Below are 16,461 nucleotides of genomic sequence, written 5' to 3'. Positions count from 1 at the left end.
GGTAGAAACAAACATTTTTTTCTGATGAAAGCTGAGAGTCCAATCTTTCATTTGGTAGTATGTGTGTTTCCATAGTCCAAACACAACATTTTCTGTGGACCTTGAAAGATCACTCAAAATGCTTAAATCGGCTGGCACTGGCGACAACCCGTTTCTGAAAACGTCTGGCAGTGAAAGAGTTAAGGAATGCAGTGAAGTGCAAGGAATTCAATTCAATACAATAGGGCTTTAAGTAATTTAGTAATATCTACCATGTTAAGAATTCCTCAAGCTGTTTAATTATATCTTGTGTTGAAATCTATGCTTTTAATTTGGAAAGCTGCTCTGTATTTCCGTTTCCTGTTTCACATTCGCCGTTCGTCATTCATCTCATAGCAGTGCAGCAGTCAATGACGATATAGAATATACAAATATATGTCTGCACTTTGTTGAGTACAACTGAAGATTTACGTACTCTCTTACCGGAGCCCCATGAGGTGATCAATAAATGCAAAATAACCATTTCAGCTTTTAGTTCCTGACTGAAGAACGGTCCCACAAGAGCGGGGGCCGATACCAGTATCGATATAGGTTGCAAATACCGATCCCGTGAAATGTGTCCTAGTATCGACCCGATAGCTGTTATCGGTACCCACCCATCCCTACTAAATTTAATTTATTATGTAGTAGATTCATGACATTAAGATCCAAATTATGGTTTGAGAAGCTTCTTAAACACACAGGTCTCAATTAATCATGTTTATGAAGCATTTTACAACATTGCAGAGGCTCAGATTTATCTTTTGATAGGCGTCACTGCGAATGGAAGTAGCGTGTCTTTCGTACTGTAGCGTGAATTGGGGTTCGTCGAGGTGACAAACTTAAAAGTCTTTGGGTTACCATGTTTGATTATACTTAAGTTTGAGGAAATCAAATGACTAAAAATCTGAAGGTGCTACACTTAGAATTTCGTGATTTGTTGAATTTGTTACAAAATTAAAATTCATTTAAACACACACAGATAATTCAGGCGGGATTGGAATGCATAAAACTGGTTTATTGTATTGACTATTCCTAATCAACAGAGTGAGATTTTATTTATTTATTTATTTTTAATCACACAACACACTATCAAATTTTGCCAGGCCAGGTGGGTGTGTCAAATTTCATGAGTTTTCGTGCATTCGATATGATTCGGTGTATTTGATTACTTGAGAAGTAGTCAATTACCAAATTAATTTAGAATTATTTTGATAATGAGTAATCGTTTGAATATCTTGTTTAATTTAAAATTATCTAAATCTCATAATTTGCACATTTTCAAACATCTGTTTGTATTTTGGAAAACAGTGATCAACATTTTTGCATATGTAATGTTCCAACATGTTACAGACCCAACTAGCAACTATCAGTCTTTTAAAATGCTCTTTGAACATGCATCTGTCTAATAAAATTACTACACTCGTAATTAGGGATTAGCGAGTACCTATACCAGGTGTCTGTGCCCGATACCAGCCCTATTTTAAAGATGCATTAAGGAACTTTTTTTTCCCCCAAAATAACTTTACAATAAGCTTTTTATTTGACCATTTATGACTGAAATGCCTTCTAATTAGTAGATTAACACCTTAGCTGTTCACAATGGGTACTTCTGGCCAATAGTTTTCAGACTGGATTTGGGTTAGAATTTCCTGCGCCCTGTCTGCGTATGTGACGTAATGTGCGGGGGGTGTATGTGAAGAGCGCAATGTGCGGTTTCATTTCTCGTCAACAAGTGGCAGTAGCGATGCGAAATGGAATATTCTACGTTCAGTGGCTTTAAGGTTCTTTAAGGCTTTTGTTTTGGGCATTTATTTCACTCGGATTTTCATTCAATATTTTTCAATACATACATTCAAATGTAATCATTACTTAAGTTCACTTTTATTTTCCTACTTTCAACCACATTGTTAATGTTTGAATTGTACATAATAAATACTAGTTTATTTTAAGAATAAATCCTTTACCCCATTTTTAAGAACACTTAGCTCCACTATGTTATTGTATTATAATGCTGGTCCAAATGGTGGTCCAGTGATGTTTTTTTTGTTTTTTGGTCTGTATATAAGAGGTTGCCCCTATATTTTCCTCATGCAATTTTATTATAATACATACAATACCAATAACGTTTTGTCCTGGTTACTGCATTATTGTATTCAACTGCAGTTACAACTGTAGTACTATGAAGACAACAACCAATGACAATTAGGTTACGCAAATGAGTGCTATGTTTATATCGGGAAATATGTGCACTAGACGGCACATGAAAATAAAAGGAAATGGGTTCCAAAACAGTTCACGACATGTAGACATGTTCTACCTTCGTGCTCTTCCCTACGCAATCCATTATCTTTTTATTTTTATTTTTATTTTTTATTTTTTTTAAACACACTTAATGTATTCCTCATTGTGTCAAAGCCAGGGGACATTGCCAAACTACTAAGATTTGACAAGAGCTTGCGTCCTGCACCGGCTAAATAGTTCGTCTGCCGTGTCATCCCTCGGTAAATCAATCATTTAAGTAAAGGATTCTACATTTAATAGTCTGTGAGTTCGTTTTCAGTTTAGAGGTTAATATAAATTGTTAAAGCACACACACACACACACACACACACACACACACACACACACACACACACACACAGTACACAATCAGATTTTGATTATATGCACGTTTATTTTCTAATCTATTTGGGAACTTAAAAAGACAAACTACTGTGATGTGAAATAGGAACAAGAAAGAACGTAAAATTAAAAAAATCAACTAAAGAGTAACTATTTTAAAGTGACTTTTTATTCTGCTCTTTTATGCTCTGCTGTCTACCATCCACCTTCAACCAGATGCCATGGGATGGTGTGAAGAGAGAGATGGTGAATGAGAAAGGCTTGCCAGAGGAGGCTGCTGACCAGATTGGGCAATATGTCAGTATGCAGGGTAAGATTGCAATCATATGAGACTACGCATCATAAAACTTGTCGGTTACATGTTTTGTTTGCTGGAAAATACAGTGCCCAATACAAGTTTGCTGAGGAAGGAAGCAGTTTTATTTATTTTAGTTATTACTACATGGAAGTGACCCTTCAAAATAGAACATACGCTAGCATATGTTTTTAAAAAGGCAACAGAGCAAAACTGAGTTTGGTTCTACTTTGTTGAAGTATTTAACAAACAGTGAGTTCAGTTGTACTTGAAGTATTTAACAATGTACTCACGTTACTTTTGATCAGTCCTCATCTTCTGTATCTGAAACGAACAGCTGGGCAAGTTCTCCATCAAACACACCAGGCCAGAAAATTACACACAGTGCAGTGCATACTTAACCCCTAGCCGTTATTGTGACCATTTTTTTGCTTTTTGTTGGTTCTGACCAAGCCATTTCAAAATAAAATACTGCCCACGGGATAAAAGCAAACACATTTTGTTTAGCCTGTTTCCTAAATGTAGCTAGCTCAAGGCTAACACACAATGGAAAAACACCATTGACTCGCTAACGTGAATTAGCGCACTACTTGTGGCACGTTTATCACTCAAAAGAACGGCTATTCATACAAAAACGCTTCACTGTTGTATAGAGAAGCATCTTAACATTACTCACTGGCAAATGTTCTTCCTATGCTGCAAAAAACATATTTTAATGGCATAAATTGATTGTGGCTTTTTCTTCTACTCTGTGGCTACAACTTAACAGTGTATCAGACCACGCGGAACCACACTACCCCTAAGTGGCCAAATCGTTTACAACATGAACAGCGCTCCCAATAAAGGCTCACACAAACAAGGGCAAGACAGTATAATATAATGTAAATAAAATCAATTTTAGGACATTTTATATTGATTGCTCCGTGTTCTGTTTCTTCTTCGGTTGTTGCTTTAGGTCTTTCCAGTGCACTGTTGTTGATATAGCGCCTCCATAATGGCGCAACGCTGCAACTGCAGTTAAAATACGTTGCTGCTCAAACAACAAAGCTGGGGTGCTGTGTTGAGCGATATCAGTCGATCTGGTTGGAGGCGGTCACTTCAGAATTTTGAACATAGGAATAATTCTGGTATGAAGTACTCGTAAGATTTCAGTTCCGTTATTATATATTGGCTTGTTCCTTTAAGTGGTTGTTCTTACCACAAAATATCAGATCGTTACATTTTTTACATTAACTGATAATTTCTTAAATTAATCTGAAGTCAATTAAAATCAGAGAGATTTAATATCATCACCACCGGCTAGTAAACTGGTATCGTCAGCAAATAAAGGAAGAAGACTACTGCAATACGTTGGGAATTCATTAATATAAATTAAGAACAGTAAGGACGCACGCGGAGTATGTGGAGTCTTTGGACGCACACCCAACAACTTTTAATCTGTTTATTAAACACAACAGCACATGTTTACTGTGGCTCATGCTGACTGACATTTGAGCACATACTGTAAGAACATATTTGAGTGACACGCAAGAGTTGAGCGAGGCGTGTTTTTAGCACATTCACAGACACGCCCACAGCGTCTGACAACTGGGAGAAGTGTCATGTTTTTGATGATTTTGGAGCCTCACTTTATATACTTGGTGAATCCCCCCCCCCCCCTTCAGATTTTGCAGGCTTGTTAACAACAGTCTTCTCTGTGGTGTGTCATATTCATGGGACATTTATTTTCACTTTACATGGATTTTAAGAGGTAGCTGTTTTTGTTTTTTAGGTGGGATGGACTTAGCAGAGCGCCTCCTTCAGGACGAGAAAATGTCTCGAAGCAAGCAAGCTTGTGCAGGTCTATCAGACATAAAACTGCTCTTCAGCTACTTGCAACTTTTTCAGGTTACAGACAAGGTACAAAATGCCATTCACCAGGGGTGTAACGGTTCACATAAGTCATGGTTTGGTATGGTATGTGCCTCAGTTTTGGGTCACGGTTCGGTACGAGTTTGGAATATCAGGAAAAACTAAAAGTTCAAAAAGCTGAATTCTCATATATTTTTTATTCATTTATTTTTAGCAGACAGTATTGCAGGTAACAGTTTGTCCAACCTAGCATAGTCGTTTAGAACTTTTATTACTACCAAAGATAACTTGGCATAAAATGCAGATGTACATAAAAGTACTCAAGCTTTATTTTCAAAAGAAAGAAAAAGCTTGTCTTTATTGTCAGAGATAGCTGGTATGGGAGGTTCATCCATCTCAGTGTCATCGTCATTATAATTATTGTTAGTGTTTATTTATTTATTTATTTAAATAAATTTTATATGTGCCAGGCCAGCATTGTCTAGTAAGCGGAATGACTCGCTGCAAATACAGCAGGTTTGTGTTCCATTAAAAACAATATCAAATTTCACACATTTCAGTACATGTTTGGAATGCATTGGACAAAATACTTTTTATTACTCGTACTTTTATAATCTTCAATACTTTTATTTATTTATTTTGGGTTTTCTAATGTAAAATAGGTACCTGGGCTCAACAAATGTTGTTTTCCAAGTGATCTAATCGTTGAATAAGTCTTATATGATGCACGAGCTGTAAGCTTTGTCACTGTATTGACCATTTGCACAGACATCACGTGATCACGTGACTGCCCTATGACGGACGGTGGAAGGAAATGATTGTTGAATGGAAGTGGACTTAATCCGGAGCGACTTAGTGACTTAGCGACTGTTATTTTACAAATTTAAAGTTATTATTGCCCATAGAGCCATGGAATCTATTACTTCAACCGAAGGTTGCTTGTCAGTCGAAGTTGCACATTTAGTCGGGACTCATAGAGCGTGATATTTACTTTAGTTGGAGATCGCTAGTTTGAAAACAGCCCTTACCTTCTGTTGCATGCTATTTTTACCAAGTTAATCAAATGGACGACTTTGTCGGAATTCACAGCGCATGAAGTATATCATTATGTAGTCAAGCCGTCTCTCCTTACACCGGGGCTGATTTAAAACCTTGTCGCTGGCTGGGTCTCTGGGACGAGATGCTACGCTCACACCGGGGGACAATATACCTCGTAATGCAAACTTGTTTATCATGCTTACACAGTCTGTTCTATATTGAAACGCTGTGATGATGTTATGTTACTATGTTTACTAGCATGGAATAAATGCCTATTGTAGTGGTAAGCTATGCGGTAATTTCATGAATATGACTCCGACTCTAACTCCAAGCACAAAGATGAAATCCCCCATTATTAAACAGTCAAATGCACTTAATAGTTTTGAAGAAAGTACATTTTAAAACTAAGCTGTGTGTTTGTGCAGTTGGAGTGGAGTATAACTGGCTCGTTAATGTGATTTGAAACACGCAATTCGACACCTCTGTTAAGAATTTTTGTTAAGAGTTTAGAGTGTACGTTTACTAGTAAAATGTATGAACATTTATCTACTAATTACAACATTTATCTACTAACCTCGCAAAAAATAATCGCTGCAAGCCCGTGAATACTTTGTGGGCTGACAGTCCTTTCTGTTGATTGCTGCTATCAATCGACGTTCGTTTGTCTTCATTAGTAGGTATGCATTTGGTTTACTCATTTGTCTGTCTGTACATCCGACCGCAAAGCAAGATTTGACCATTTTATAAGGTAATCGATTAGATAGTGGACTTTACGCTCTATGAGATTCAATAGTTACAATACAGGCAAGTGGCTCATTTGCCGTCCAGTGTCCCCGAGGGGGCATTCCCATGAGGGCTGTGATGTCTCTTGCAAAACGACAATAGTAAGCGGAATGGCTCCCTGCAAATACAGCAGGTTTGTGTTCCATTAAAAACAAGATCAAAGTTCACACAAGTACATGTTTGGACTGCATTGGACAATAGATACTTTTTATTATTCGTACTTTTATAATTTTTAATACTTTTATTTATTTATTTATTTTGGGTTTTCTAATGTAAAATAGGTACCTAGGCTCAACAAATTTTGTTTTCCAAGTGATCTAATCGTTAAATAAGTTTTATATGATGCACGAGCTGTAAACTGTGGCTGCACGGAAGATCTTGAGAGACTCCGTACGCTGGTCTCGCTCTGAACTGGTATCTCATGCCGGTCGCCAATCTCTTTAAGCTCATGGCATACTGACAGAGATGGGAAATAACAAAGTACAAATACTTCTTTACTTTACTTGAGTAGTTTTTTCAGTATGTTGTACTTTCCTGAATATTTATTTTTTTAGACTACTTTTTACTTTTATCCGTTACATTTTAACTTGAGTATCTGTACTTTTGATACATTTTCAAAACAAAGTTGTTACTATTGTTTTTAAATGCATGAAAATGAATAAAATACTTGACCTGGAAGAAAAAGCAACAGTCTATGTCTCCTGGCTCCGCCAATAATATGAAGCATTACACATGGCCTCCTACATCCCAGCTTGTGATTGGCTCGAACCAAAACTGTTTGGGACGAATATAAAAACCGTTACACCCCTACCATTCACTATGACTTGTATATACCCATTTGGGTATTTCATTTTTTTAATTTTTTTGTTGCTGCTCTAATGTTGATGCCTTGTCATCTCCAGGTGGTGTTTGACCTCAGTCTAGCCCGAGGACTAGACTATTATACAGGAGTTATATATGAAGCAGTGCTGTCTCAGGCAGGTGTGGAGTACTTCTCCACTGAAGTTCAAAATGGTTCCCCTGCTGATGAGTATGTTAGTGTGGGCAGTGTTGCTGGAGGTGGTCGCTATGATGGGTTGGTTGGCATGTTTGACCCCAATGGTAAGAAAGTACCATGTGTGGGTGTCAGCGTCGGCATTGAGAGAATCTTCTCCTTCATGGAACAAAAAGCTGAGGTATGTACGGGGTAGGTTTCTGAGCTGTAATTTTGTGGCTTGCATTTTTTTTGCCCACATGCAATTTTAGTTAAAAGTATAGGCCTGTCACGATAATTACGAGATTGACGTATCGTTCGATGAGAAAAAATGGACCTGATCGTTTTGTTCAGACTCAATAAATGGTAATTTGCATGTGCGTTTGTTTACATACGTCAACTTGTTCACTGCAGTGGGAGTCGGCAGTCACAAGCGCGTGCGCGCGCACACACGATCCGGTATGGTGCATCGGTTCCAAAAATATGACGGCAACTGTCAATACCCCATGTTAAATAACTTGCCAGGCTGCCACACATGCATCTCTAAGATGAAAACAATCTACTAACGCCAAATTTCCATACACAAGTGTTAAAAAGTCTAATGAAGTGTTTCTGAATTGTGTTTTGTGCAAAAATATAAATTAAAAAAAACTTCCAACTTGTTGAATTAATGGGATAATAAAGGACAATGCAACAGAAAATTGAAAGTTGAATAGGCTAATCCAAATACAGTTTGGAGAATTTTGAAAGGGCACTCGCAGTCATTTTCACTAAAGCAACCCCCTTCGGTCCCGGCTGTTTTACTGGATTTTGATTGATTTTGCTAGGACCCACAGAATATTGTCTTCTATTGCTATAAAAACATGGAACCTACCAAAAGAAAGACTAGTCTCTTCTTTCATCAGGAATAAAAGTATATTTGTGTATGTTTCTGTTCTGCAGGAATTAGCATTAGAATATAGCTAAGTTTCATCATTATTCACAAACCTGTTGAAAACACTGGGAAAAAGAGCTTGTTGCAAAATGGCCCTGGCAGATTTCTTATACTCTGCTGCCTCCTGCTGGCCATTTTTTGTAATAACTACGATTGCTTTAAGCGACCTGTCCAGGTCAAAAGCTGCATCAAAGCCTTCTCTGTGCTAGCATAAAAACATAAAAAAAAAAAACGTATTAATACTTTTTGGGTTTGAATGAGTTAATCATTTTTGCTCTAACTTCATCACTATGTAACGAATACTGCCAGTCACCCTCAATTGTTTTTTTGTTCTCCCTTTCCTCAAACATTCCACTCTTGGAAATATGTGCGAGGTGAAACCTGGGGGTTTGAGGTGAAGAGATAAGCTTCCCCCCTCCTGTTTCACCCTCGCCAGACAAGGCCAAAATGTGACTTCTACCCTTTTAATCATCCGTCGCCCAGTTCTCCAGGATGTTAATGTTTACTTTTCACCCGCCAGAACCACAAGTTTATGGTACTTAAGTGTGTTATCGGGGGCTCCATCCTCTCCCCTGTTGAGTTGGGGGATTAACACGATAGATAAACCATACCAGTTGTTAATGTGAACTCAGATGGCCACATTCCAGCGGTTACATGTCAAGTTACATGTGACCACAGCGCCTTCAAGTGGGGACGGTCGAAACTGCGCTCACTTGGAACTCCTATGACCCACAAAGCAATCTTACACATTTCACCCAAAAAAAGAATTCATCACATACAAGTAAATGTACGCACAACTGAATGTTTTACACCATGTATGTTTTGTTTGTGTTTGGAAAAGAATGTCATCTGTATGTCAGTCTCAAGAGAGTTATTAGTTACTCCACAAATAACGAAATTACCTCGTGCCGCAGGATTAATCGATATGTGTAACGATAACATGTTTTGCCTGGAAAAACTTGGCTTGCCAGCCTGACCAAATTGTAATTGTTAGTTATTAATTCTTTAAATAATTTGGAATTTAAAAAGTCTTGGAGTTGAGTCGAGTTAAAGTAGGAGGGCGGTTCTCCTCTCCTTTCCTAGTCCACGCCCTCCAACTAAAAGCGGGGGCGGACTATTGTTCTCTCGCTCGTCTTCTGCCGCTGTTCTTTCATCTTCTTTTTTTTTCCGTCTGTCTGGCCAGAAAAGACAAAAGAACTTCCACCTGGCAATTTTTCTTATCGTCCAAGAAACTACCAAATGTCTTGGACTTGGCGATCGTGCTTGTAGGCAGTGTAAAGCAGCCGGCACACGTCCGCACGGGCAGACACACATTATTTAGTTTTTTTTTTGTTTCATTTTTCATATTTTCTTTTTTTGGGTGGTCGTCCCACGTCGGCAACACAGCCGCCGACGAACTATTCCGTGACCCTGATGGGACCCAGCAATCACAGTTGAACGGACACGCTCAAGTCCAGTGCGTCACTCCGCACCTGCTCTCCGAGTCCCACTGCAGCGAGAGCTGATTCAACGGCTGATCTCCCTCGGGACACAGACACGCAGCGAATTTCGGCTTCAGGTGATTGGCCAGCTGAGACGCGGATCTCCCCGCGCGCCGAGAGGACAAATCCGGTTGGGGCCGAACGCACCTGAGCCGAGCTGTGTCGCGCGCGCCAGACTGCGGAACAATTTTTCATAATTTTTATTTTTGGGGGGGAGCAGTTTTTTTTCCCTCCTCTTTCTTCAACCGATCGTCTCTCTCCGCTCAACCACATCAATCCAGTAAATTGCACATCTCATGACCAATTTGATATATCGCTGGTGCAACTTCCATTTCAAACATCTCACAGATTTGGCAAGTCAAAACTTTCCTTTCTACTTTGTGAAATTGTTCCTTTCTGATTTCTATTAGTTTACCTTTATTTTTATTTTCTCCACCGTATGATAATTAGGTAGACAGTATTGTGATTCTGTGTGTGACCGTAGTGAATAAATGCATGTTTAAAACTTTTTTTTTTTAAATCTAGTTCAGTCTCAATCGTGCTTGTGTCAGAGTGGATTAGTAATTCTTTTAGTAATACAAAGAACCACAAACTTTGAATGTGGCGACTTCAGATTATGAATAAATAAACGAGAATTTGGATTTTATTCGTTGTTTCTCCAAACTGAAAGTAAACAGAACGTGGTGCCCCTATAAGCGGTTGAGGAAATTACGACTTCCTCAAGCGTTGATCAAATGACTAATTCGTCCAAAAGACAACATCAATTATCGCTACAACTATATCAGCTGCATTTAAAAAACAACGATGATGATATAGTTTAATTGTGATAGTTTCTGGGTAATCGTGTTGTCCAAAAAAAAACTTTTTTTCGGACAGGCCTAGTTAAACGCATTATTCCTGTTGGCTTCAACTCATGCTGCAGGTTATTGTCAGATTAATAGAAATTGTTTTCTTTAGGCTTTAGCATTGAAGATCCGTACAACCGAGGTGCAGGTGATGGTGGCTTCTGCGCAGAAGAACTTGATGGAGGAGAGGCTCAAACTTGTCACTGAACTTTGGAACTCTGGCATTAAGGTTAGGCTTTTCTCCTTTATTTCATCTGCAAGAGTTGTCATCTTGAGGTGTTGATATGTCTTTAAACTACTATGAAATTAATATTTTTCCGTAATGCAAAAAAACAATAATAACTACTACGCAGGTCTTTTCACAAAACAGACTATTCAGTAACTGAAAAAAAATCACACTTTGGTATTGTTTTAAGGTCACAATTCAATTGACATTTATACAAAGGAGAACAAATGGAAATGTTTTGTGTAAACAGGAGCAGATTTAAAGCTCAAAATAACTTTGTCTGAAGAGAAGTTTTGCTCGTTAATTACTTCATCCGAGGAGCAATTCTCTAATTTTGAGTTTAGTAATCCCAGGGACATATAAAGCAAGTGCTTTATTAACAACAATATAACGGGGGCGTTGAATGTAGGAATGCAGCTTTTGAATATTTTAGTATTCAAGGATCCCACTGAAAATTACTATTTTTATATATAGTCTATACAACTATATTTTTGCTTGGTTAGAAAGCATTTACGAATCCAAAAGAGAATACATGTGCACATATGTATACGTTGTATATTTAGGGAATTTACAAACAAAAAAAGTTTCAATGTTTTTTTTTTCGTATTATTTTTTCCTTTTTCCAACCGTTTTTCATGGAAAATGTTGAATTATTTTGATGGCCAGAAGTGTCTTCTTTACACATGATGACCAGTGGAACAATTTTACACTTGACAATCTTTCCAAGCCATTTGAAAGCTATTTAGTAGTGGTAGTAGTAATCAGTAATAGTGTGTGTGCGTGCCATGCCTGTGCATATCGTCGCTGTCTTGTGAAAAACACATATGTCCTTTTTTATTTTTACATTTTTGGGATGTCTGCGTTCAGTTTTATCCCAAAGAAATCTAAAAATGTAAAACATGACAAAAATGGACAGAAGTGTTTTTTCACAGGACAGCGACAATCTGCATTGTTTTGATATAAGGCAGTTTCATCCGAAAGAGACCAAATACTGCCATCTCCTGGCCATAGTTATTATTTTTTTAAGTTTCCCTGCTTAAAGCAACACTAAGGAAATTTCCGTTAATGTTGATTATGGCGGCACCATATTGACAAAAGCGATAATGTTATGCCTGAAGGAAGACCACATTTTACATGAGGACAAGCGCATTGCGTTGTTTTTTAGCTCACGCCAGGGAATGAAACCCGGGCCAATCCAGTGTTGATCCTTGACTGTCATTTTATCCGGGTAGCTTCCATTTTTCTTGTTGGTCCCCTCAAACAAAACTTGTAGTATTTTGTGTGGCAGTGTTCCGACCATGCTCCTCAAAGTTGCTTAGTGCCAGTAAAAATGATGCAGATCCCCTCAGGCCGTGGCAAAGTTACCATTTTTTACCATTGTTACCAGTTTTAAGTCCTTTAAGTTTGGTATCCAGGAGAGGAACACAGAAAGACAGATGGTGGTTGACATTGCAAAAAGAATGGAAATGGCGTGAATATTTTCTTCCAGAAGAGGCAGGAACATAGGGAGACCTACAAGAGTGGAAGTAGGAGTACACAGGTAGACTACATCTTGTGTAGACGGTGTAATCTGAAGGAGATCAGCGACTGCAAAGTAGTGGTAGGTGAGAGTGTAGCCAGACAGCATAGGGTGGTAGTGTGTAGAATGACTCTGGTGGTGAGGAAGACAAAGACGGCAAAGGCAGAGCAGAGGAAGAAATGGTGGAAGCTGAAAAAGGAAGTGTGTTGTATGACTTTCAGGTAGGGTTTGAGTCAGGAGGTGCTTCCAAATGACTGGTCAACTCCAGCAAATGTGATGAGGGAGACAGGTTGGACAGTCCTTGGTGTGTCATTGGAAGGAAAGGAGATACGGAGACTTGGTGGTGGAATGAGGAGGTTCAGAAGTGGATCCAGAGAAAGAGGTTAGCTAAGAAGTAGTGGGATACTGAGAGGACTAAAAAAGTAGACAGGAGTACAGGGAAATACAGCTTAAGGTGAAAGTAGAAGTGGCAAAGGCCAAACAAGGGGCTTACAATGACTTGTATACTAGGTTGGACAGTAAGGAGGGAGAGACTGATTTATACAGGTTGGTAGGGCTGGGCGATTTTGCCTAAAAATCACCATATTTCTTCTCTTGGAATCAATGTGCAAAACTTCTACCTTGAATCAAATACTTCTGGAAATGTAAATCTGTGTTGCTAAAGTATTAAAGTAAAACTTTTTTGTCAAGTTTGTTTTAAAAGCTTAACAGTGCTACTTGTGTCCCTCAATATGTCTTCCTCACTGTATACATGGGTGCCATATCATTAGCGAGGTGCAACGTGTCCGCTTTGGTGATCGCTCTTATTGTGCCTCTTTCTTGTCATAAGTGCTTCCTTGTATAAATGACTCCTCCACAGTAACATAGTAAACTGTTTTTTTTTTTATCGGGAGTTTCTTTGCTGTTGTCGAGTTAATTTTATAGCCAAAATAATGCCTTGAACTGTTCCAAAATACCCAAAATAGTAGGAAGGGACGTATCCGGATTTGTTATATAAAGGAGGAGATCGCGAATAAAGACAATTTGTTGGAAAGGCCAAATCAAGAGATCCCTTCAAATTTATTTTCACCACGGAGCCACAATGCTAAGGGCTCTACGGCAAGAGCGAACAAGAACAGTGAGAGGGGGCATCCCTAACAGGTATATATAATACTGATACTAGCTACAGAGGATGTGTAAAGAAGCTTAATCCACGATATAAAGTTTGGATCAAAACCAAATTTTCCCCAAATAAAAAAAAAAAAGGTAGTCCCACTCCACACGATCAAAAGCCTTCTCTGCGTCTAACGAAAGGACAATTTCGGCAGGTTTAGAGTCTGAAGAAGAGCAAATGATGTTCAATAGACGCCTGGTATTGTTAAAAGATTGTCGACCTGCAATGAAACCGGTCTGGTCCGGCTTAATTAGGGTGGGAATTACCTTCTGGAGTCGAATAGCGAGTACTTTAGACAGAATTTTGAAGTCAACTTTTAGGAGGGAAATTGGTCTATAACTACTACAGAGTAGGGGATCTTTTTCCTTCTTAAGCTTTATTCTATATTCTATCTATATTTATATGAAGGTTATTGACGCTTCGGAAAATGTAGAATGTAATTGACCGTTATGAAACGCATCGTTAAACACCCTTACCAGAATGGGAGCCAGTATGTTAAAATAGGTTTTTAAAAATTCTGTGGAGTAGCCATCTGGGCCAGGAGCTTTAGAACTTTGTAGGGAACTTATGGCTTCCCGAACCTTGGCGACTGTTATTGCGACTCCCAAAAAGTATCTACATTCACTTTGCAGGTATGTTAAGCAGTCGAGAGGATTGGGCACTGGCCATTCGCAGCGGAAAATCTTGGAAGAATAAATTGTGGAATAATAATCGAAGAAAGTATCACAAATATCCTGGGTCTGTCAAAATCTGCCCAGTTGAAGATGATATCCTAGGAATAAGCCTAGAGGCGCTCACCGCTCGGGCCTGGTACACCAATAATTTGCCTGGTTTATCAACATGTTCAAAAAAATGTTGCTTTGTTTGCAAAAGTTTAACCTCAACTTTGCTAGTCAATAACAAATCATATTGAGATTGTAATTGCAACCTATTTTTGTATAACGCGGGTAAGGGGCCAGTAGCATATTTAACTTTTTAGAATTTCGGTGGAAGTTACCATTTTCTATTGTTGATTACTGAAGAACGGAATAAGCTAGAAACAAACTTTTTTTTTCTGATGAAAGATGAGAGTCCAATCTTTCATTTGGTAGTATGTGTGTTTCCATAGTCCAAACACAACATTTTCTGTGGACCTTGAAAGATCACTCAAAATGCTTAAATCGGCTGGCAGTGGGGACAACCCGTTTCGGAAAACGTCTGGCAGTGAAAGAGTTAACATCTAAAATACTAATTTCTTCTGCAAGATTTTCAAATTTAGCAAGCTCTGTCTTTTTATAATGAGAAACAAATTAGATAACTTACCCACGAATGTAAGCCTTAAAAGAGTCCCACTGTATATTGCTACTAATGTCGGGCCTGTCATTCATTTAAAAAAAGAAGTACATTTTCTCAGTGAGAAAATCCTTAAATTTAGCTTAGAAAGCAACTGGGAATTAAATTTCCAAAATTTACGGGCCAGTCTGCAAAGGGAAAAATTAACATAAATCGATGTTGGGGCATGATCAGAGATCACTATAGAATGATATTTGCAAGCAGTAATGCTGTGTAACAACTTATCATCCTAAAGGAAAAAATTGATTCAAAACTATGATGCACGTGAGAAAAGAACAAAAATGTCTTATCGGAGGGGAACTGTGTTCTCCAAGGGTCAGACAATCCCAGTTGGTCTGCATGGAATTTCAAGGTAATGGCTGATTTAGACAGATTTGGGGGTCTGGTAGATGATCAATCGAGCACAGTATCCTGTACTAAATTAAAGCCGCCCCCAATAATGATCGGGTGGTCTGCAAGATAAGGTAAAGAGGAGAAATATTTTGTTATAAATTTATCGTCATCCCATGTGGGGGCATACACCAAGGCCAGAACCACAGAGATATTCATCAGTTAGCCCGAAACTATGACAAAGCATCCATTGGGATCACTTATAGAGATAGAAGGATCAAAGGAAATACCCCTGCCTATGACAATGGCAGCACTCCTGACCCACTCAGTGAACCCTGAGTGAAATAAGTGGCCCATCCAAGCTCATTTCATGCGGGAAATTTCTGAAGCGCAGAGGTGGGTTTCCTGTAAAAAACACAGATCTCCCCCAAGGTGTTGTAGGTGTGACAATACCTTGTTAGACTTGACAATATTGTTCATTCCCTTGACATTCCATGAGACAAAGCGTAGGCTCCTACCTCCCATCAAAGTGGGTTTCCAATTGGGCTAGATGGCTGAGCTGCAAACAAACATGGGGAAGAAGAAGGAAAAAAAAGGAAAATCACACTCAAACACACACACACACACACACACACACACACACACACACAGCGAAATAAACCAACCCCTTAGGAAAAAACAACTTCTGTATCATATAAGATACAAAACTTCCGAACATTCCATTATGAAAAAAAAAACTAAAAAAGCACCAATTTAATCAATTTGAGATCACAGCGCAGTGATTGTTAGGCCTCATGCGTAGGGTGAAGTCACACGTACTGTAACCAGTTTACTACTAAAATAATAATATTAAATACTGAATGCCATAGCTTTTAAGGTGTTAACGTCTTAACCAAATAAGAAATATAATGAAATATTCAACAGTGTATAAACAAAAGCATAATACAATTGCTAAATTAGGCAGAAGTAATGGAGAAGAAAGAGAGAGAGAAAAAAACACTTTTTTTTTTTTAAAGGAAACAGACGAATATGGGAAAAAAAGTGAAAGGCGTCCATTT

General features: G+C 38.4%; 1 protein-coding gene across 2 annotated transcripts in view; it reads left to right on the top strand.

Annotated features, from left to right (window-relative positions):
- Positions 1–16,461, top strand: part of hars (histidyl-tRNA synthetase) — a 42,699-nt gene that overhangs the window by 19,633 nt on the left and 6,605 nt on the right. For both annotated transcript variants that reach the window (XM_077577057.1, XM_077577055.1), the window contains 4 exons: positions 2,860–2,953; positions 4,710–4,837; positions 7,513–7,785; positions 10,956–11,072. In XM_077577057.1, the coding sequence (XP_077433183.1) occupies positions 2,860–2,953; positions 4,710–4,837; positions 7,513–7,785; positions 10,956–11,072 (612 nt within the window). The remainder of the gene's footprint in view (positions 1–2,859; positions 2,954–4,709; positions 4,838–7,512; positions 7,786–10,955; positions 11,073–16,461) is intronic.

This window comes from Vanacampus margaritifer, chromosome 10, assembly GCF_051991255.1.
Source record: "Vanacampus margaritifer isolate UIUO_Vmar chromosome 10, RoL_Vmar_1.0, whole genome shotgun sequence".
In the NCBI taxonomy this organism is placed as follows: domain Eukaryota; kingdom Metazoa; phylum Chordata; class Actinopteri; order Syngnathiformes; family Syngnathidae; genus Vanacampus; species Vanacampus margaritifer.
The sequence above is the reverse complement of the archived record's forward strand: the minus strand, read 5'-3'. Positions and strand labels throughout refer to the sequence as shown.